The following is a 22,964-nucleotide window of genomic DNA, read 5'->3' as shown; positions in this document are numbered from 1 at the left end:
AGTGTGTGGGAGGTTGCCCATCTCATCTCCACACCAGGGTGTGGCTTTGGGCTTAAATAGTCAGCCTCCAGAAGTTCAGTAGGGCTGGAGCGAGGAACTCCAGCGCTTTGTGTTCTGAGAAGGAAAAACGGAATCAGTGAGTGGTTATTATGCTGAGCAGGTGGATCCCCACAGATAAAGAGACTATATATCATTTTTGTTTGTTTTCTTGTTTTGCCTGAAGGGCTGTGTTTATTTTCATTTTGTGTTGGTTTATGCCACATGTATAATAAACCAACAGAAGATTTAAAGAGACGGTGTTCCTTTGTCCATCTCCGTGTGCAGCCAAGTGAGCTGATCTACCACAGCAGTGACGAGACAAGAATCTGCATAACTAATCATATGCTAAATAGTTGCAAGTCAAATTTATGTATGAGGTAGCCAAAATTATTGTCTATAAATGATGGTAGTCTCGCGTATGAAGCTGTACGAAGTGTGTCGATTTATCATAGGAATCTAAAACATTTGGCCAAAATATATATAAATAAAAAAATTAGTATTTTGGTGACAGTCGAGTCAGTCCTTCAAATAAACTTCTGGCGCTAATAAAAATTCTCGCATAGTAATAGTAAAGAGATGAACAAACTACCATTACTCCAAAGGAGGTGAATAAAATGGTGATAATATAGGAGGTTTATGGAGCCAGAGGAGATATGTATCCATGGGTATCGGCAGAAATGACTCCCCACATCTAGGTGCCAGCTGTTATTTTATGGACACTCTGGCTACCAGGCCCCTGGGTCTTGTCTAGGACGCACCAGAAGAAGTCATAAAAACTATTCACTAAGCAACAACTTCATTAAACGCTTTATAAGCAGCTATAGAAAACCATCAAACTACAGTAACGAGGAATAAAAGGCTGTGTGAACACATACTAAAAGCGATCTTTAATTATCCTGTCACCGGAGCGGCCTATTTATTTCGGGTTTTTGTTGTATAGCAAAACGCTAAATAGGAAAAGTCACCGAGCGTCCCTAGACTCTGCAACTGCTGTGAAAGCTGGTTCACTTTGCCCATGGGTATGTGCTATACATATATTCATACTGCAGCCGGCACGGATCACACAGAGCCGCTGCCACACAAGGCCGTGCGCGGCTCGTCACTTCTTCTGCTGTGAAATATGGATCGTTTGTAATGCAGATTACTCGTTATCCCCTTCCTAGCACTGCAGTATATGAAAACTATAGGATTGCCTGGAAACCATTAACAAACACCTAAATACTCTGAAAAACATAAAAAGACAAAAACACTTGTACAATATATTTATGCAACAGGTGCACTCACACAATATGGAATGACACAGAGCTGCGCCGCTGCATAAACCGTGCAGGGGCGAGTTCAGACATTGCTACATACAAACCGATGGTCTGCGTGTAAAGGAAGCACAGCATGCACTACTTTGATCTGTATTTCGGATCAGGCTCGCCCATTATGGGTCAATGAGTGCGCAAAAATGGATCACAAACGGATTACCGCTCACATGTCGCGTGTTTTTTTCAGGGATATATTACTATTAATAAGACGGGAAGCAGAATTTGGAATTTTATTATTAATTAAACTGCTAGGGCTCATACTCATTTGCGAGAAAAACAGACTAGTGCAATCCAATAAAAAATAAATAAATATTGGGATTGTACTCTGACCAATGTTATTAAATGGGTTACATTTCATCTGCATTTTGTTTCTCCTCTCAAAACGTACGGAGAAAAGAAAATGCAGCATGCTGCGATTTGCCGTGTATCTCAGATGAAAATTGCGAATGCAAGTCAATGGTTGCGAGAGAAAAAAACTGCACAGCACTCTGACCATGTGAGCGCTGTCCGATTTTTACAAATCGATCTCTTTTGAAAAGCCGGCAATTCAGCAGCCGCATACAGTAATATCACAGCAGGAGCCAACAGGATAGAAGAGATGGATTACATACAGTAAATATATAGAGAATAGTTTGATATATAGAGGTGTGTGACCAATACAATTAGTACAGTGTGTGGGCAAATTACTGGACATGTATTTAATTAATAAAATATTATTTTTCGGAAAAAAATGGTGTGGGCTCTTGCGTAATTTTCGTATCCAGCAGTGGGAAAGCCGATGGCTGAGGACAGATGTTTATAGCCTGGGAAGGGGGTAATACCCATGGAGCTTCCCAGGCTATTAATATCACCTAACTGAAGTCAGCACAGGCACAGTTAGGAATTTTCCCGTGGTGCTCGCGCTGATGTCAGTTAGGTTAAGTGAGTAAGAAGTTTCTTTAACTAGCATAGCCAGCTCATAAACTTAATAAAACTTAACGTTTAATATGCATACATAAAACCAATGAACAATGAAAAAATAGTGCTCATCAATACCAGTGCGCTTAAAAAATGGTACAATCTCACCCAATTATTGTCTCCTGCTTCTCCTAGATTCCATGCAGGACCTGGGTAGGTTAGACCAGAAATGAAGAGAGGAGGGGGGGGGGGGAGGGGTTTGGGATCTAGTTTTTCCCGTCGTGCCCTCTGCATGTAGCTCCCGCCCTAACAAGAGCAGTACCTGAGTATAGAACTACTTCGTGGTGCCCATGATAGATGTAGCCTCCCTGGATGAAGTGTCGTCGCTTCCCAACGCGTTTCCTCCCCTGTTCAGGGGGTTCATCAGGGGAAGTTGTCCAGGCTAATTGAGGTCCTCTGCAGTGGCAGATATGACCTCCCTGTGATATATGCCCCAATGTGAGAGTGAAAAAGTAGTTCTATACTCGGGTACTGCCCTTGTTAGGGCGGGAGCTACATGTAGAGGGCACGACAGGGAAAACTAGATCCCAAACCCCTCCCCCCCTCCTCTCTTTATTTCTGGTCTAACCTACCCAGGTCCTGCATGGAATCTAGGAGAAGCAGGAGACAATAATTGGGTGAGATTGTACCATTTTTTAAGCGCACTGGTATTAATGAGCACTATTTTTTCATTGTTCATTGGCTTTATGTATGCATATTAAACGTTAAGTTTTATTAAGTTTATGAGGTGGCTATGGTAGTTAGTGATTATTTATACTAGCCAGACTGGTCCAGAGCAGTTTGTTGGGATTTGGCTTGCTGAAAAACATGAGTGAGAAGTTTCTCACGCTCGCGGTGACGTCAATCAGGTCATACGAGTCTACCACGAGACACTGGGTACCGGTAGCAGACGCTGCTCAGTGTCCCTGCTCGATGACAGGCTGTACAGTCGCATCATGCAACCATACAGCCTGCCATCTAGACTGTTATGACCTGGTGGTTAAGAGGCCACACTGAAGTGACCTGGTGGCTAAAACGCAACATGGAACGAGCTCTGAGAAGGTGGTATCTCTACTGACCGCAGTCCCTAATCCTAACAACACAACTAGAAATAGCCGTGGGATGTTCCTGACACTCCCTAAACACCTCGTCACAGCCTCAGATATAGCTACCCCTAAAGAAGGAAATAGAAAGCTATCTTGCCTCAGAGAAACCCCCAAAAGGAAAGACAGCCCCCCACAAATATTGACTGTGAAAGGAGAGGGAAATGACGAACACAGAAATGAAATTAGATTACAGCAAAGGGAGGCCAAAACTAAACTAGATAGACAGAGAGCAAAGGATACTGTGCGGTCAGTATGAAAAACTACAAAATCCACGCAGAGTTTACAAAAATGAACTCCACACCGACTCACGGTGTGGAGGGGCAAATCTGCTTTCCCAGAGCTTCCAGCTAGCCTGAAAAGACATAGTGACAAGCTGGACAAAAGAGACAAAAAGCAAAGCAATAGAGTCCAAACAAATGGACAAACAAAACTAGCAAAACTTATCTTTTGCAGACAAGGACTGGCCATATGAGAAATCCAAGGGAAGAATCAAATCCAACCAAGAACATTGACAGCAGGCATGGACTAAAGCCCAGAGCAGGTTTAAATAACAAACCCAGGCAAGGCGATTAGTGAAGGCAGCTGCTACAGCCACCCAACGGAGCAGCTGTTCCACTTGAAACCACCAGAGGGAGCCCAAGGGCAGAACCCGCAAAAATACCATTAGCAACCACAGGAGGGAGCTCCAGAACGGAACTCACAACACTAGACGTATCAGAAGCTAGACCCTTCATGGGACAAATGGATTATCATCTCCTCAGCAGACATGTGACGAATATTCAAACAAAAACTGGCACTACGGACGTACCTAGAAGTGAAAATATCCCTCTTATACAGCATGCCCATGGCATACCACCAGGGACAAAACGGGACCAAAACTCCCTAACAATATAATGAACCTACAGAGAACAGGGAGCAAAATGCCCCAAGAATGGATCTAATACAAGAAGTAATCATATAAAAATATGTAAATTTTATTAGAAAACAAAATATAAGACAAAACAAATAAATACAGAGGTATGGTGATGATAGACAAGAAGAACAATTCTATGGGCATATGTACAAGCACATAGGCGCGACCAGACAATGCCAAATAAAGTGACATGTGCATAGGGTAGGTAGCCCGCACCTGTGTGCTACCAGCGGGACGTGTAGTGGGACAGATAAAGTGGCTATGCTACCGCAGCCCTACAAAAACCCCCGGGAGCAGTGCCTTTTAATGGGGGGGCAGAGTATAGCAGCAGCTGACAGCCCCCCGAGGAAGCAAATTTATACGCGAAACGCGCGTCGGGGCTTCTAGGAGGACACTTCTTCTTTGGGCACCTATACGACATGGGTAAGCATTGGGACGGCGATTTATGTTTGTGGGCATACTAGAGTTGTAATGATTGCTTTATTCCATGGAGGCACTAATTGATGGTATGCTTGGTGTGTCCACATTACCCTGACATTTTACATATGTATATGCTGCTGCTATACTCTGCCCCCCCATTAAAAGGCACTGCTCCCGGGGGTTTTTGTAGGGCTGCGGTAGCATAGCCACTTTATCTGTCCCACTACACGTCCCGCTGGTAGCACACAGGTGCGGGCTACCTACCCTATGCACATGTCACTTTATTTGGCATTGTCTGGTCGCGCCTATGTGCTTGTACATATGCCCATAGAATTGTTCTTCTTGTCTATCATCACCATACCTCTGTATTTATTTGTTTTGTCTTATATTTTGTTTTCTAATAAAATTTACATATTTTTATATGATTACTTCTTGTATTAGATCCATTCTTGGGGCATTTTGCTCCCTGTTCTCTGTAGGTTCATGTGACGAATATTGTTGTTTGTTATTTTAATTCTCTTGCGGAGACAATGGCGTCACTGGAATTGTCGATGTCTTAAGTATGGTTTAATTAAGATTTATAAAAGGAGTCTGTGTCATTCTTTCAATTAAAGGATTTTATTCTGGGTGTCTGGGTTTTTATACACTATGACTATGGGGTTAGTAATGGGGGCGTGCTGCACAGCCACATTACACACTTTAGTTGCAAATTGAGTGGCTTTTGACCATGTAACGTATACAAGTGGAACACGTTTTTCATAATTTTCTCTATTAGTCTATGCAAATTTGTATTGTTTTTTTTAATTATTCTCTTAATATATTGAAAGTGTGATAAAAATATCTATAAAATGGCAGCGAGTAAAAACAAAAAATAAACAGATGCAAAAAACAACAAGTGCAAAGAAATGCGGCTCTTAGATTCACAAGACAGTCTAACAGTGTTGTAAGGTGTCAATGTCAGATTATTTCAGGCAGTAGATAATATCAGATTGTTTTTGTGATTATACAATGTGTTGTCTGAAGTTTGTCACAATACACAGCACTTTTCTCAGCTATCAGGGCAGTCACTGGAGAAAGACATCACGGTGGGAAGAATAGAAGGAAAAAGGCAAAAAAGAAGACCAACAAAAAGAAGGCTTGATACTACCTAGATAACGGCGGAGAAGACCCTGATGGACCTTTCTAGACTTGCAAAAAATCGAACTTCCTACAGATTGTTCATCCATTAAGTCGCTGTGGCCCAAGATAGAGCCGAGGGCTGTTAAATCCCCACAAAAAAAAAAATTAATGATTAACTGCTACTCCACTTACATTTAGCCGCATAGCAATACATGGAGCCGCACGCTCCGCTCCGGAGTGCAGGCGGCAGGGCCGGTGATTACAATGCGAGACTCGGACGTATGTCGCTCATGTGTGATCCCGGCCTAACAGTAAAATAGCCAAGAATTGGGGTGAATGATGCCCGATATGTGGCTTAACAGGTATTTTTCTTTAAAGGAAACCTGCCATGCTGCTAATTTCAGCAAAACAATCTAAATTCCCTATCAATATGTTTTTGGAGTGTGGGAGGAAACCGGAGAACCCGGAGGAAACCCACACAAACACAGGGAGAACATACAAACTCCTTGCAGATGTTGTCCTTGGTGGTATTTGAACCCAGGATTCCAGGGCTGCAAGGCTGCAGTGCTAACCACTGAGCCACCATACTGCCCACTTGTAAGGAAAACACACGAGAGGAGAACCAGGGGTTACAGATATCCCCCGTCGTCACCAATCGGTGAGGGAGCTTACACAGTCACAGCTCTCTGGTACCCCCCTTACCCTCAGGTCAGTTAGGGTACTGCACCTAGGATAAGTAGTCGCTGGAGAAGCTGCCCTGTCACGAACTGGTTATTGGGGCACTCTGCAGCGAGGGTGGTATATATATATCCCCAGTCCCAGGCTGGAAATATTTATATAAACCTCCGATCCGTCATTGCCAGGATCCCCCAATAACACCAGAACGGTATGCTGTCATCAGTTCCTCGTTAGATATATGCCCAGTCTGTTATCAAGCTTAAAATCGGGTCAGAAACCAACCCCAGGGAGCGTATAAGTACTAGCCGAACTCATGGACGTGGGTAATCGGGTTTTGAGATAAAAGAGCAGCCCAAAATCAATTAATATTTTAATTGCCAAAATGTGCACTAGATACTACAAATATAAACATAGCAATATACAGATATTACAACCAGAACTCTCTAGCTTAGGGAAATAAAATGTCTGAAAACGCATAAGTACTCTTTAATCGCACAAAATAAAAAAACTTTCAAAATGCATATAATATATAATATATATATATATATATATATATATATATATATATATATATATATATATATATATATATATATATATATATTAATACAGACCAAAAGTTTGGACTCACCTTCTCATTTAAAGATTTGTTCTGTATTTTCACGACTATGAAAATTGTACATTCACACTAAAGGCATCAAAACTATGAAATAACATGTGGAATTATATACTTAACAAAAAAATGTGAAGCAAGTGAAATTATGTCTTATATTCTAGGTTCTTCAAAGTAGCCACCTTTTGCTTTGATGACTTTTTGCTCACTCTTGGCGAGCTTCAAGAGGTAGTCACCGGGAATGGTTTTCACTTCACAGGTGTGCCCTGTCAGGTTTAATAAGTGGGATTTCTTACCTTATAAATGGGGTTGGGACCATCAGTTGCGTGTCCATCATTATTTTAAGAAATGAAGGTAAGTCTGAAAAATTAGGAAAATTTGAAAGTGTCCCCAAGTACAGTGGCAAAAACCATCAAGCGTTACAAAGAAACTGGCTCACATGAGGACCGCCCCAGGAAAGGAAGACCAAGAGTCACCTCTGCTTCTGAGGATAAGTTTATCCGAGTCACCAGCCTCAGAAATTGCAGGTTAACAGCAGCTCAGATTAGAGACCAGGTCAATGCCACACAGAATTCTAGCAGCAGACGCATCTCTACAACAACTGTTAAAGGGAACCTGTCACCTGAATTTGGCGGGACTGGTTTTGGGTCATATGGGCGGGGTTTTCGGGTGTTTGATTCACCCTTTCCTTACCCGCTGGCTGCATGCTGGCTGCAATATTGGATTGAAGTTCATTCTCTGTCCTCCGTAGTACACACCTGCGCAAAGTAATCTTACCTTGCGCAGGCATGTACTACGGAGGACATAGAATGAACTTCAATCCAATATTTCGGCCAGCATGCAGCCAGCGGGTAAAGAAAGGGTGTATCAAACACCTGAAAACTCCGCCCATATGACCCAAAACCAGTCCCGCCAAATTCAGGTGACAGGTTCCCTTTAAGAGGAGACTTTGTGCAGCAGGCCTTCATGGTAAAATAGCTGCTAGGAAACCAGTGCCAAGGACAGGCAACAAACAGAAGAGACTTGTTTGGGCTAAAGAACACAAGGAATGGACATTAGACCAGTGGAAATCTGTGCTTTGGTCTGATGAGTCCAAATTTGAGATCTTTGGTTCCAACCACCGTGTCTTTGTGCGACGCAGAAACGGTGAACGGATGGACTCTACATGCCTGGTTCCCACCGTGAAGCATGGAGGAGGAGGTGTGATGGTGTGGGGGTGCTTTGCTGGTGACACTGTTGGGGATTTATTCAAAATTGAAGGCATACTGAACCAGCATGGCTACCACAGCATCTTGCAGCAGCATGTTATTCCATCTGGTTTGCGTTTAGTTGGACCATCATTTATTTTTCAACAGGACAATGACCCCAAACACACCTCCAGGCTGTGTAAGGGCTATTTCACCAAGAAGGAGAGTGATGGGGTGCTACGCCAGATGACCTGGCCTCCACAGTCTCCAGACCTGAACCCAATCGAGATGGTTTGGTGTGAGCTGGACGCAGAGTGAAGGTAAAAGGGCCAACAAGTGCTGAGCATCTCTGGGAACTCCTTCAAGAGTGTTGGAAGACCATTCCCGGTGACTATCTCTTGAAGCTCATCAAGAGAATGCCAAGAGTGTACAAAGCAGTCATCAAAGCAAAAGGTGGCTACTTTGAAGAACCTAGAATATAAGACATATTTTCAGTTGTTTCACACTTTTTTGTTAAGTATATAATTCCTCATGTGTTAATTCATAGTTTTGATGCCTTCAGTGTGACTGTACAATTTTCAGTCACGAAAATACAGAAAAATCTTTAAATGAGAAGGTGTGTCCAAACTTTTAATCTGTACTGTATATATATATATTTTACACACACACACACACACACTCATATACACATGCTACTGAAAAATGCATCGTCCCTGAGCGAGTTCCTCTATGATTACACACACTCTGCTTACATTACATGTGTCTCTGCTTCGTGCATTCTTAGTCTTGGTTACTACACTCTCTATTCCAGTGATTTCACTTTCATGTACTGTGACTAATGTTCTACCACATATTATTTTGCGCTTATTATGTGTATTAATTGATTATACTACAGGTGACAGTTGCCTAATTTTCTATGATTTCCTGTATATCTTTTTGCGCTGAACACGTCTTCTGCTGTTCTGTTTGATTTATTGCAGTGGAGTACTACATCATTTCCTTTAATATGTCTCTCTTATAAGTGGCCCATTTTTATATTAGTGAATATATAGTATAAGTTAGAGGATGCTGGGATTCTATCCACTTCTGGTGATGCCACCCATTCTCCACGTGAGCCATTTTTTAATATGGACTAATAGTCTACTTTATATATTTTCCCACTGATTTTCAGCTGTCGCACACAATTCTCCTATTCTGCTCTCTGCAGACTGACGCGGGGCTCGGACAGCAGCCTCCATCGATGCATCGGATACATCATGACTTCGTTCGGAGCCGGATTGTGCTGCAGTCACAGGCGAAGAGACCGAGATTAAAATCAGTCAAGAAAGACTTTAGGTATCTGAACTGCTGACATCCATCATCTGTGCTGAGTGCTCTTCAGCAGCGCTGACAAGACGAGTTCCTGCAAAGTGTCTGACGAGAAGAAAGCGGCGAGGGAGGGGGGACGCAATCTTACCTGCGTGATTTAAAAGGGTCTCAAGTTCTTCTTTAGCCACAACCATTCGGAGCTTGTCACTGCTGTCAATGACAAAAATAATAGCCTGGCCTTCTCTGCAACATGGAAAGACGGGAAACAAGATTTAGTGTCAAGGAGAGAATTCATGGAAAGAACAGGAAGGGAACAAGCAGGTCTTACTTGTATCACTCCCATTATCCAGCTTAGCCCAAAGTATTATTATATTAGCGCATCGACATTACTAGATTAAGCTGGGGCTGCTCCATCTTGACCCCCTACTGACCCCCTGTCTGACCCCTGTGTCTACTATTTGAGATACCTTGCACCTATCCTAAAATGTTATACGCACTGCCTTCTTGCCAATGTTCGGCCTTTTGTCTTCTCCTATGTGGTTTGGTTTGTTAAACTATTTAGATGTAAATTTAATAGCTATAAACTGTATTCACATTTTTTTTTAAGACAAATTTTGTTATTTTCTGCTTTGTATTCACAATTATTGTAGCTTTGCTAATGGTTACTACCAGAAACCGTGAAAAGCACATTTTAAGATGAAATGGACTAATCTGTAATTGTACAATGCTTCCCACTTTCATAATAGTTATCAATATGCCTTTTTATAAAATCCCTGTAAGGAAGGGGGCTGTAGATTAGAAAAACTTTAGTCTCAAAAACAGCAAATCACAATTGTCTGTGGTATTGTAAGCCAGCCGCATTCACTTCAGTTGGAACTTAGCTGCAATACCAGGCACAGCCCATCTTCTCTTTCAATATAGAGCAGGACATGTGAATTTATGATGCCATCAATTAAATGTACACCCCCCCTCCCCAACACCAGCAGCACTCATACAACCCTACACAAGGACTGCCTCCGTCATATTTCACTGTAGGCACCATGCATATTTTTCTAAATTCATTTTTCAAAATGCATGGCGCCTACAGTGAAACATGGTGGAGGCAGTGTCCTTATGTAGGGTTGTATGAGTGCTACTGGTGTCAGTGGGGGTGGTACATTTACTTGATGGCATCATAAATCATAGATGTCCTCCTTTATAATGAAAGAGATGCTCCCATCACTCCGTGCCCTTGGTAGATGTGCTTTTTCCAACAAGATAAACTTCCAAAATACACATCTGAGGCTGCTTTCAGGCACAATCTGGATCAGTTTTTTTCTGATGCCTGATCCGTTTTTTCCCCATAGAGTTGTATTACTGCCGGATTGTGCCTGAAGGACATGCGTTTCATCCCGGATCCGTCCCTTCAGGTTTTTTTTCAGGATACAAAAAACGTCTCCTGCAACGTTTTTGGTGTCCGGCGAAAAAGTCTGAAGGGACGTTTCCGGCAATAAACGCATGGAACTGATGTGTGAAATCACCGAATCCGTTTTTAACACACTGAGCATGCCCATAAGCTTTGTTTTTGTTTCTGGCATGGAGAATCAATCTCTCTCTCTCGGTATTGGGGAATTCTGATTAGACAAGTTGTCATCACTCTCCATCTGGACTCTAAAAGGGGTCATTCTTGAAGAATGGAAAAAGATGTTGTAATATGTTGCCATGTTGTTCATTCCATGACTAGAAGACTTGGTGCTTAAAAATTATAGTGGTCATACAAAATACTGGATGTAGCAGTTTTTGATGTGGGGTGTTCTCATTTTTTGCATCAACTAAATATACGTAAGTAAAACTGAAGATTTTGTAATGAAAGTTATATTAGTAACTTGACTTTCAGCCTCGTCAAAATTTTGGAACTGGTCCTTGTATTTTTCAAAGGGGGTATACTCATTTATGCTGATCACAGCATATTAATAAGAAATTCTATAAGTTATTGATCACAGGGGGTCAAGTCTCAGGGTCTTCTACCAAACTGGAGTATAAAAGAAGTTGGAACGCGGTGTCCCTTCCACAGACTGTTTCCTCTGTGTAGGGTGTTCCCGGTCACTCACTACAGGACGGATTTTTAATGACTACATAAAAAAATCCATTAACCAATTTCATTCATTCAGAGGCCGATCGCAGGAATGATTACATGGGACAATGTGAACAGACCAAAGAACCACTCTGGTGATTTTTTTTATTCACTGCTGTAGTGGTATCACTAATGTCTGATCCCTGACTAGTAAAATACTTAACAGTCGCCGTTGTCTTCTGTTCTCAGCGCCGCTCCAGTCATCTTCTGCTAGTTGTAACCTGCCGGATGTCATCTTCTGCTACTTGCAACCTGCCGGATGTCATCTTCTGCTAGTTGTGACCTTCCGGATGTCATCTTCTGCTAGTTGTGACCTGCCGGATGTCATCTTCAGCTAGTTGTGACCTGCCGGATGTCATCTTCTGCTAGTTGTAACCTGCCGGATGTCATCTTCTGCTAGTTGTGACCTTCCGGATGTCATCTTCTGCTAGTTGTGACCTGCCGGATGTCATCTTCAGCTAGTTGTAACCTGCCGGATGTCATCTTCTGCTACTTGCAACCTGCCGGATGTCATCTTCAGCTAGTTGTGACCTGCCGGATGTCATCTTCTGCTAGTTGTAACCTGCCGGATGTCATCTTCTGCTAGTTGTGACCTTCCGGATGTCATCTTCTGCTAGTTGTGACCTTCCGGATGTCATCTTCTGCTAGTTGTGACCTGCCGGATGTCATCTTCAGCTAGTTGTGACCTGCCGGATGTCATCTTCAGCTAGTTGTGACCTGCCGGATGTCATCTTCAGCTAGTTATAACCTGCCGGATGTCATCTTCTGCTAGTTGTAACCTGCCGGATGTCACCTTCTGTTAGTTGTGACCTGCCGGATGTCATCTTCTGCTAGTTGTGACCTGCCGGATGTCATCTTCAGCTAGTTGTGACCTGCCGGATGTCATCTTCAGCTAGTTGTGACCTGCCGGATGTCATCTTCAGCTAGTTGTGACCTGCCGGATGTCATCTTCCGCTAGGTGTGACCTGCCGGATGTCACCTTCTGTTAGTTGTAACCTGCCGGATGTCATCTTCCGCTAGGTGTGACCTGCCGGATGTCATCTTCCGCTAGTTGTGACCTGCCGGATGTCATCTTCTGCTAGTTGTGACCTGCCGGATGGCTCCAGTACTTGCTGAGTGAGCTGGAGGTCACTTATCACTGTAAGTCTGAGAGCCAGGACAAGACCACAACAAGGCCTTACACTGACAGCTTGTGACTGGAACCTCTGACTTCAGGTCAGTCAGTAGCTACAGTCACAAGATGGCATAAATGGACCATAGTGGCACCAGGAAGAACAGAAGATGCTGACTGAAAAGTATTTTACAAGGGACAGGAACATGTATTAATGATAGCACTACATCGGCGAAATAAAACAAAAGAAAACAGCCAGGAGTGTTTTGTTTTTTTGTTTTTTTTAAAGAAGCAGCTGAGACAACTTTTTTCCCCCCCATTTCTGCACCTTCACCTTATTGTTTATCACACTGCACTTCTTTTGCACATGATCTACTATATAATTGTCTAAGGGTCACTTCCGTCTGTCCTTCTGTCTTTCTGTCTGTCACGCATATTCATTGGTCGCGGCCTCTGTCTGTCATGGAAATCCAAGTCGCTGATTGGTCTCGCCAGCTGCCTGTCATGGCTGCCGCGACCAATCAGTGATGGCCAGTCCGATTAGTCCCTCCCTACTCCCCTGCAGTCAGCGCCCGCTCCATACTCCCCTCCAGTCACCGCTCACACAGGGTTAATGCCAGCGGTAATTGACCGCGTTATGCAGAGGGTAACTCGCTCCGTATCCGCTGCTATTAACCCTGTGTGACCAAGTTTTTACTATTGATGCTGCCCATGCAGCATCAATAGTAAAAAGATCTAATGTTAAAAATAATAAAAAAAAACAAAAAAACCTGCTATTCTCACCTTCCGTAGTCCGATGATGCGCTCGCGCTGGCCGCCATCTTGCGTTCCCAGAGATGCATTGCGAAATTACCCAGAAGACTTAGCGGTCTCGCGAGACCGCTAAGTGATCTGGGTAATTTTGCAATGCATCCTGGGAACGCAAGATGGCGGCAGTCGCGAGTGCATCGCCAGAGGTTCGCTGGATCCCGCTGGCAGGTGAGTATATATCTATTTTTTATTTTAATTATTTTTTTTAACAGGGATATGGTGCCCACACTGCTAAATACTACGTTGGCTGTGTTAGATACCACGTGGCTGCTATATACTACGTCGGCTTTGTTAGATACTATGTGGGCTGTGTTCTATACTGCGTGGGAAGTTATATACTATGTGGGTGTTCTATACTGCGTGCTATATACTACGTGGCCACTGTTAGATACTATGTAACATAGTAACATAGTTAGTAAGGCCGAAAAAAGACATTTGTCTATCCAGTTCAGCCTATATTCCATCATAATAAATCCCCAGATCTACGTCCTTCTACAGAACCTAATAATTGTATGATACAATATTGTTCTGCTCCAGGAAGACATCCAGGCCTCTCTTGAACCCCTCGACTGAGTTCGCCATCAACACCTCCTCAGGCAAGCAATTCCAGATTCTCACTGCCCTAACAGTAAAGAATCCTCTTCTATGTTGGTGGAAAAACCTTCTCTCCTCCAAACGCAAAGAATGCCCCCTTGTGCCCGTCACCTTCCTTGGTATAAACAGATCCTCAGCGAGATATTTGTATTGTCCCCTTATATACTTATACATGGTTATTAGATCGCCCCTCAGTCGTCTTTTTTCTAGACTAAATAATCCTAATTTCGCTAATCTATCTGGGTATTGTAGTTCTCCCATCCCCTTTATTAATTTTGTTGCCCTCCTTTGTACTCTCTCTAGTTCCATTATATCCTTCCTGAGCACCGGTGCCCAAAACTGGACACAGTACTCCATGTCTAACTAGGGATTTGTACAGAGGCAGTATAATGCTCTCATCATGTGTATCCAGACCTCTTTTAATGCACCCCATGATCCTGTTTGCCTTGGCAGCTGCTGCCTGGCACTGGCTGCTCCAGGTAAGTTTATCATTAACTAGGATCCCCAAGTCCTTCTCCCTGTCAGATTTACCCAGTGGTTTCCCGTTCAGTGTGTAATGGTGATATTGATTCCCTCTTCCCATGTGTATAACCTTACATTTATCATTGTTAAACCTCATCTGCCACCTTTCAGCCCAAGTTTCCAACTTATCCAGATCCATCTGTAGCAGAATACTATCTTCTCTTGTATTAACTGCTTTACATAGTTTTGTATCATCTGCAAATATTGATATTTTACTGTGTAAACCTTCTACCAGATCATTAATGAATATGTTGAAGAGAACAGGTCCCAATACTGACCCCTGCGGTACCCCACTGGTCACAGCGACCCAGTTAGAGACTATACCATTTATAACCACCCTCTGCTTTCTATCACTAAGCCAGTTACTAACCCATTTACACACATTTTCCCCCAGACCAAGCATTCTCATTTTGTGTACCAACCTCTTGTGCGGCACGGTATCAAACGCTTTGGAAAAATCGAGCTATACCACGTCCAATGACTCACCGTGGTCCAGCCTATAGCTTACCTCTTCATAAAAACTGATTAGATTGGTTTGACAGGAGCGATTTCTCATAAACCCATGCTGATATGGAGTTAAACAGTTATTCTCATTGAGATAATCCAGAATAACATCCCTCAGAAACCCTTCAAATATTTTACCAACAATAGAGGTTAGACTTACTGGCCTATAATTTCCAGGTTCACTTTTAGAGCCCTTTTTGAATATTGGCACCACATTTGCTATGCGCCAGTCCTGCGGAACAGACCCTGTCGCTATAGAGTCCCTAAAAATAAGAAATAATGGTTTATCTATTACATTACTTAGTTCTCTTAGTACTCGTGGGTGTATGCCATCCGGACCCGGATATTTATCTATTTTGATCTTATTTAGCCGGTTTCGCACCTCTTCTTGGGTTAGATTGGTGACCCTTAATATAGGGTTTTCATTGTTTCTTGGGATTTCACCTAGCATTTCATTTTCCACCGTGAATACCGTGGAGAAGAAGGTGTTTAATATATTAGCTTTTTCCTCGTCATCTACAACCATTCTTTCCTCACTATTTTTTAAGGGGCCTACATTTTCAGTTTTTATTCTTTTACTATTGATATAGTTGAAGAACAGTTTGGGATTAGTTTTACTCTCCTTAGCAATGTGCTTCTCTGTTTCCTTTTTGGCAGCTTTAATTAGTTTTTTAGATAAAGTATTTTTCTCCCTATAGTTTTTTAGAGCTTCAATGGTGCCATCCTGCTTTAGTAGTGCAAATGCTTTCTTTTTACTGTTTAGCTTTGTTTAGCCACATTGGGTTTTTCCTATTTCTAGTCCTTTTATTCCCACAAGGTATAAACCGCTTACAGTGCCTATTTAGGATGTTCTTAAACATTTTCCATTTATTATCTGTATTCTTATTTCTGAGGATATTGTCCCAGTCTACCAGATTAAGGGCATCTCTAAGCTGGTCAAACTTTGCCTTCCTAAAGTTCAGTGTTTTTGTGACTCCCTGACAAGTCCCCCTAGTGAAAGACAGGTGAAACTGCACAATATTGTGGTCGCTATTTCCTAGATGCCCAACCACCTGCAGATTTGTTATTCTGTCAGGTCTATTAGATAGTATTAGGTCTAAAAGTGCTGCTCCTCTGGTTGGATTCTGCACCAATTGTGAAAGATAATTTTTCTTGGTTATTAGCATAAACCTGTTGTCTTTATGGGTTTCACAGGTTTCTGTTTCCCAGTTAATATCCGGGTAGTTAAAGTCCCCCATAACCAGGACCTCATTATGGGTTGCAGCTTCATCTATCTGCTTTAGAAGTAGACTTTCCATGATTTCTGTTATATTTGGGGGTTTGTAACAGACCCCAATGAGAATTTTGTTACCATTTTTCCCTCCATGAATTTCGACCCATATGGACTCGACATCCTCATTTCCTTCGCTAATATCCTCCCTTAAAGTGGACTTTAGACAAGACTTTACATAGAGACAAACCCCTCCTCCTCTCCGATTTTTACGATCCTTTCTAAACAGACTGTAACCCTGTAAGTTAACTGCCCAGTCATAGCTTTCATCTAACCATGTCTCGGTTATTCCCACTATGTCAAAGTTACCTGTAGATATTTCTGCTTCTAGTTCTTCCATCTTGTTTGTCAGGCTTCTGGCGTTTGCGAGCATGCAGTTTAGAGGATTTTGTTTTGTTCCAATCTCCGTGCTGTGGATTTTTTTAGAAATGTTCTTACCTCCCTTCTGAGTATGTTTTCCTGGGTCTTCTTTGGTCGTGTGAGCTGTGCTATATATTACGTGGGCTGTGTTATACATCACGTGGCCAGTGTTACCGTATTTTTCTGACCATAAGACGCACTTTTTTCCTCCAAATTTGGGAGGAATGTGTGGGTGCGTCTTATGGTATGGATGTAGCATGTGGGGAGGGGGGCAGCAGTGAGTGGGATCGCACTGTTATCTCACTTCAGGATGTCCCTGCTGCCCGGAATCAGTGTTGGGGAAACCATGTGGTCCCGATGATTAAGTGCAGTGAATATTCATTAGCTACTCCCCGCCCACCTATCAGCTGAGCGGGAGAGGCAAATGAATACTGCACTTAAGCAGCGACACACATGGATTCCTCAGACACACATGGATTCCTCAGCGCTGATTCCTGCAGCAGCTGGGGAGATCCGTGTGTCCGGGGGAGAGGAGGCAGCAGCAGGGTCTGGGGGAGAGGAGATCACTGTACCTTCCTGGGCTGGAGCTGAGTGCTGTGCAGTGTGCACAAGGAGGACCTGTGATGATGTCAGAAGTGGGCGGGCTGGAGCATCACATGGCAGCACAGAGCCCTCCCTCTTCTTGACATCATCACAGGTCCTTCAGACTCCAACACTAGAATCTGCTGGCTTCCATTACCTGTGCTGTGGAAAGGCAACAAGAGGGAGGGCTCTGTGTGCAGTCATGGGATGCTTTTACCTCACCACAATTAAGAGGTTAGTCTTTACAAAACACAATAAAGCACTCTGCCACTCCTTTAGTGAACTATACCTCCCAGCATGTCATAGGATCTGCAGGACATGCTGGAAGTTATAGTTCTCCCATTGGATTTTAAAGCAGCACTCCAGTGTTATTTTGCAGTGCTGGAGTGGTGCTTTAAATATACGCCCTGTGCCCCATTCTTATACTCACCCTCCAGCATCTTCATATAGCACTGTACAGACACCACACTGGTCCCGCAGCTTCCAACATAATAACATACTATTATAAGTGGTGTTATTATATATAATAGTATGTTATTAAATATTTTACCACATTTTTTTGCTTCAAATATTTTTTTCCCTATTTTCCACCTCTAAAACCTGGGTGCGTCTTATAGTCCGGTGCGTCTTATAGTCTGAAAAATACGGTACATACTACGTGGGCGGTGTCATATACTGCGTGGCTGCTATATACTGCGTGGCTGCTATATACTGCGGGGCTGCTATATACTGCGGGGCTGCTATATACTGTGTGGGCTGCTATATACTGTGTGGGCTATGTTATATACTGTGTGGGCTATGTTATATACTGTGTGGGCTATATTAACGCGTCGGGTATTCTACAATATGTATGTATATAGCAGCCTCATGGTATATACCATAGGTCACGTAGTACTCCTATATACTACGTGGCCTGTTCTATATACTATGTGGCTGCTATATACATACCACATACATATTCTAGAATACCCGATGCGTTAGAATCGGGCCACCATCTAGTGTACTTATAATTGTGCAGTCAAAATTCAGTCCCCATCTTGTTCCCCAGCTTTCACTCCTCTATGCCTGGCTATGATTCATCAGCACAATCTCACAGACAAGTAGAGCTAAGGCTACTTTCACACTAGCATCGGACTCGGCCCATCGCTGTGCGTCGGGCCGATGTACCGACGCTAGCATTGAATGCGCCGCACAACGGAGGCATTTTTCCAGTGCATCCGCTGCCCCATTGTGAGGTGCGGGGAGGTGGGGGTGGAGTTCCGGCCGCGCATGCGCGGTCGGAAATGGCGGACCGTCGGCAGCAAAAAACGTTACATGTAACGTTTTTGCTCCTGGCGGTCCACCACAACACGGCGCAACCGTCGCACGACGGTTGCGACGTGTGTCAATGCATCGCTAATGTTAGTCTATGGGGCAAAAACGCATCCTGCAGACAACTTTGCAAGATGCGTTTTTTCCCATAAACGACGCATTGCGACGTATTGAAAAAAACGCTAGTGTGAAAGTAGCCTTATATAATCTGTGCCTACTGGGGAGAGAGTGTGATTTTCCTGCTCTCTGTATTCTACTGAGTGAGTAAGCTAGTAAACGTATATTATCAGGGAGCTGAGCTGTGATCACCTGCTTAAATCGGGAGCTGTCTAGTCATCATCAGTAATTGTGATAAAACTTTGCCACTAAAGTTCTCCACAGGAAGGGACACAGTGCATGCAAATTAATCACTCAGGAAATTCTTGTGACCTTCTGGTAACATAAAGCCATGTCATTTCCATGGGGTCATCATGAGATCACCTGACTCCCCACTGTGAAGGCACACACACAAGGTACTATAAGTTTACTCCTCCAAATTCTTATGAAAACTTTACAGTAGTTACGACAATAACTATTGCTGTGATGTTCTGGCTGTCGATGAGCTTTTATCTAGCATCACAATGGCTTATGGATAGCAGAGATGCTGCATTTTGGAATCAAGCAGATTTTCTCTTAAACCCAGCTTTGTATGCGGTCACATATTCTGCACTGGACCTTCTTGTGGATAGGTGATAAACGTCCATTGTGAGACCACCCCCTAAATATACCTGTAGCAACAGACCACCGTTATAACTCCCCATTAATACTCTGTTAAATGGGCAAAGTTGGCAAACGCCTTCACAAAGAACCACAATGAGGTCTGTATATCTTCCATAGTTTACGTTAACTATTGTTTCTTACTGTGACATTTAGGAGTATAGTAAAATAAGGCAGAGGAAAGATTTTAACCTTCAGATCCGTGACATCTGGGGAGACATTTTTAGGATTTTAGAGACAGTTCCTGTCGCAGAGATCCCGCCGTGGAGAAGCTCGGCCTTTTCCAGCCTTCGTTGATAGATGTGATAGATGTAAATCACATTCGTACACTGGGATGTATTGGATTTTGACACTTCTGTAGATAGTGATGGTGATGTGAGAAGTTCTAACACTCGTCTGGGCATCACAGAAAAGGTGGAAGGCTTCACATAGGAAAGAGCAGAAAGGACCGCTAGACCTGGACAAGATCGGACTGGGACTAAAAGCTTTCGTGAAATGAACACCAATTGATGACTCTGTAGAAGAATGGGATTTTGGCTATAAATGGTAACACGCAGGGGTTAGCAGGTCCATGGAGGAGTGTGGGATGCTCGTACGACACCGGACACAATGATTTCTGGGCTATGATTAGCGTTTGTGCGGAGGATTCGCAGGACCTGGTCCATTACTGGCCCCATCACTGTAGACGTTACCCTGAAGCGGTTAAAAGAAGTGACATGCTTCAGGCAACGTCCTCTATTCTATACTTAAAGGGAATCTGTCATCAGGTTTTTTTCTACCCCATCTGAGAGCAGTATAATGTTGCAGCAGAGCCCCTGATTCCAGCAATGTGTCACTTACTGAGCTGCTTGCTGTCATTTTCATAAAATCATTTTTTTTTTTTATCTGCTGAAGATCTACCAGTTCTCTGACTGCTGAGCTCTGTATAACCCCGCCCATATCACCGATTGGCAGCTTTCTCTATAAATGGGCAAAAAGCTGCCAATCAGTGTTTGGGGCGGGGTTATACAGAGCTCATGAACAAGGAGGACTACATGGCAGCTGGTTTACTAGTCCTCTAGTGATAAAATCACTTTTATCAGCACAAGATTATCAAAATTACAGCAAGAAGCCCAGTAAGTTACAGATCGCTGGAATCCTGGTCTCTGTTTCTATATTATGCTGTTCTCACATTAGGTGCCAAAAACCTGGCGGCAGATTCCCTTTAACAGACTAGAGTAAGATATACGCCAGCAAAATCGCCTCGGGAAAGTACCACCAGTGTTCTACTAAAGCGGCTTAGCATGGGGGAAAAAAAGGCGTATAAAGACATTGTGTGCATATAGCCCAAGGCACGTTTAATTCCTGGCTTGCACCAGCTTGTGCGTTTTAGACATACCTTCTAACATATTTGACAAGTGGTGTGGTCCATTTCCTGGGAACGAGTACAGCACCACTGTATAATGAGCGGTGACTGTAATCGCTCCCTGCACCGTCCCAATTACTCCAAGAGAGCGGCTGCAGGGAGAACATAACTTCATTTTCGTCTTGGAACCGCACCTCCAAGCTGCGCAGGGTATAGCACTCCTTACCTGCAGATACCCCTACATCTGTAGACCATCATCCCCACAATGGCAACTTACAATGTATACAGTATTTTTATTTGAAATGTTTATTTTCACAGCAATGCTATAGATCACTTACTTGTAATAGTGCTCCCAGAGATTCCTATACCTTCCTTGTCCAGACATGTCGAAAACGGTGAATGACAAGCTAGAGAAAAATATAGCAGAGTTAGTAGATCGTATATATTATCAGTACGGCACTACAGACAAGGTCATACAGGATAGAAAACATTACAGCATTACACTATTGTCATCCCACAACCGACCACTCATTTATGGTGCGGGGGGCCGCCACCTGCACTTCAGCTCATTCCCTGCGGTGATATATATACTTATATGTGTGTATCCTATACAGCCCAGACCACCAATTGCTGTACATCAGGGGAACCTCTGCAGCCCATCAGTTTCCTGGAGAGTCTGCTATGTGAGTGCCTGCATTATTTAGCTTGAATATATCACACACACACACACACACACACACGTGTATACACTACCGTTCCAAAGTTTAGGGTCACTCAGAAATTTCCTCATTTTTGAAAAAGCACAGTTTTTTCCAATGAAGCGAACATTAAATGATTCAGAAATACACTCTATACATAGTTAATATGGTAAATGACTATTCCAGCTGCAAACGTCTGGTTTGTAATGCAATATCTTCATAGGTGTATAGAGGCCCATTTCCAACAACCATCACTCCAGTGTTCTTATGGTACTTTGTGTTTTCTAACTGTGTAAGAAGGCTAACGGATGGCTAGAATACCCTTGAAAACCCTTGTGCAAGTATGTTAGCACAGCTGAAAACAGTTTGGCTGATTAGAGAACCTATAAACCTGACCTTCCTTTGAGCTAGTTGAGAATCTGGAGCATTACATTTGCTGGTTCCATTAAACTCTCAAAATGGCCAGAAAAAAAAAGTAACTTTCATGTGAAACTCGACAGTCTATGCGTTTCGGCACATGTCACACTTATCACAGCACAGAATGCAACTTGTATTGAAATCTACAGGAAAAATTAGAGGGATATTAGGGCTTGAGCTCAATTTTCTGCTATATGAATGCAGATTGCTGAATCCTGCCTGTGCGCAATAGTCACACTGTCAGGATTCAGCTATCTGGACAGCTTGAGCGGTTGTCATGTAATTTGCATAACTATGTTCATGTGCGGATGAGCTTCTGTCCCGTCCCTCTCACAAGTTCATTGAGAAAAGCAGGAAAAGTCGATAGTCACGTGACCTCCAGTAATATAAAGTGCATATGAGGGGGTCACATGACGACCACTTGAGCTGGAAAGAGAGCTGATCCTGACAGTATGAACATTGCACACTGCCAGTATTCAGCAATCTGCAGCCATATAGAGCAATCATCTTTAATATGCAGGTCAATTTGCGTTGCGCATTTCAGTGATGTTACTCAGACATGTCCGGGTTGTGTTTCTCTTGACTGCAAAAACTCTAGAATTAACAAAAATAAAGCTTTTCAATTTTTGAAGGGGTATTCCCATGTCCAAGATCCTATCCCAATATAGTTGGTACCTACGTTACTGCAATGCCCTGTACATGGGGTAAGTGACATAGCGAATCCGAAGAACTAGACTACATTTCTAAATGGAGGCATTTGGTAATATTGTTATTACACCTACTAAATATTGAGATTGGACCTTCGAGATGGGAATACCCCTTTAAGAAGAATCGGTCCCAAGGTCAAAAGTGACCAGTGTGCTGCATATTTCTTTTTTTTTTTTTTTTAAATCTGCCATTCAGTTTCTGAGGTATGGGCCTTTTAATTTTGGTGCTAAT

At 43.0% G+C, this 22,964-nt stretch overlaps 1 protein-coding gene across 2 annotated transcripts in view; it reads right to left on the bottom strand.

Annotated features, from left to right (window-relative positions):
• The window catches only part of ARL6 (ARF like GTPase 6), an 82,888-nt gene that overhangs the window by 38,368 nt on the left and 21,556 nt on the right, over nucleotides 1–22,964 (bottom strand). For both annotated transcript variants that reach the window (XM_069760994.1, XM_069760995.1), the window contains exons 4-5: nucleotides 21,249–21,317; nucleotides 9,781–9,875 (exon numbers count right to left, since the gene is read on the bottom strand). In XM_069760994.1, the coding sequence (XP_069617095.1) occupies nucleotides 9,781–9,875; nucleotides 21,249–21,317 (164 nt within the window). The remainder of the gene's footprint in view (nucleotides 1–9,780; nucleotides 9,876–21,248; nucleotides 21,318–22,964) is intronic.

The sequence above is a fragment of the Ranitomeya imitator genome, chromosome 3 (assembly GCF_032444005.1).
Source record: "Ranitomeya imitator isolate aRanImi1 chromosome 3, aRanImi1.pri, whole genome shotgun sequence".
NCBI classification, from domain to species: Eukaryota; Metazoa; Chordata; class Amphibia; order Anura; family Dendrobatidae; genus Ranitomeya; species Ranitomeya imitator.
The sequence above is the reverse complement of the archived record's forward strand: the minus strand, read 5'-3'. Positions and strand labels throughout refer to the sequence as shown.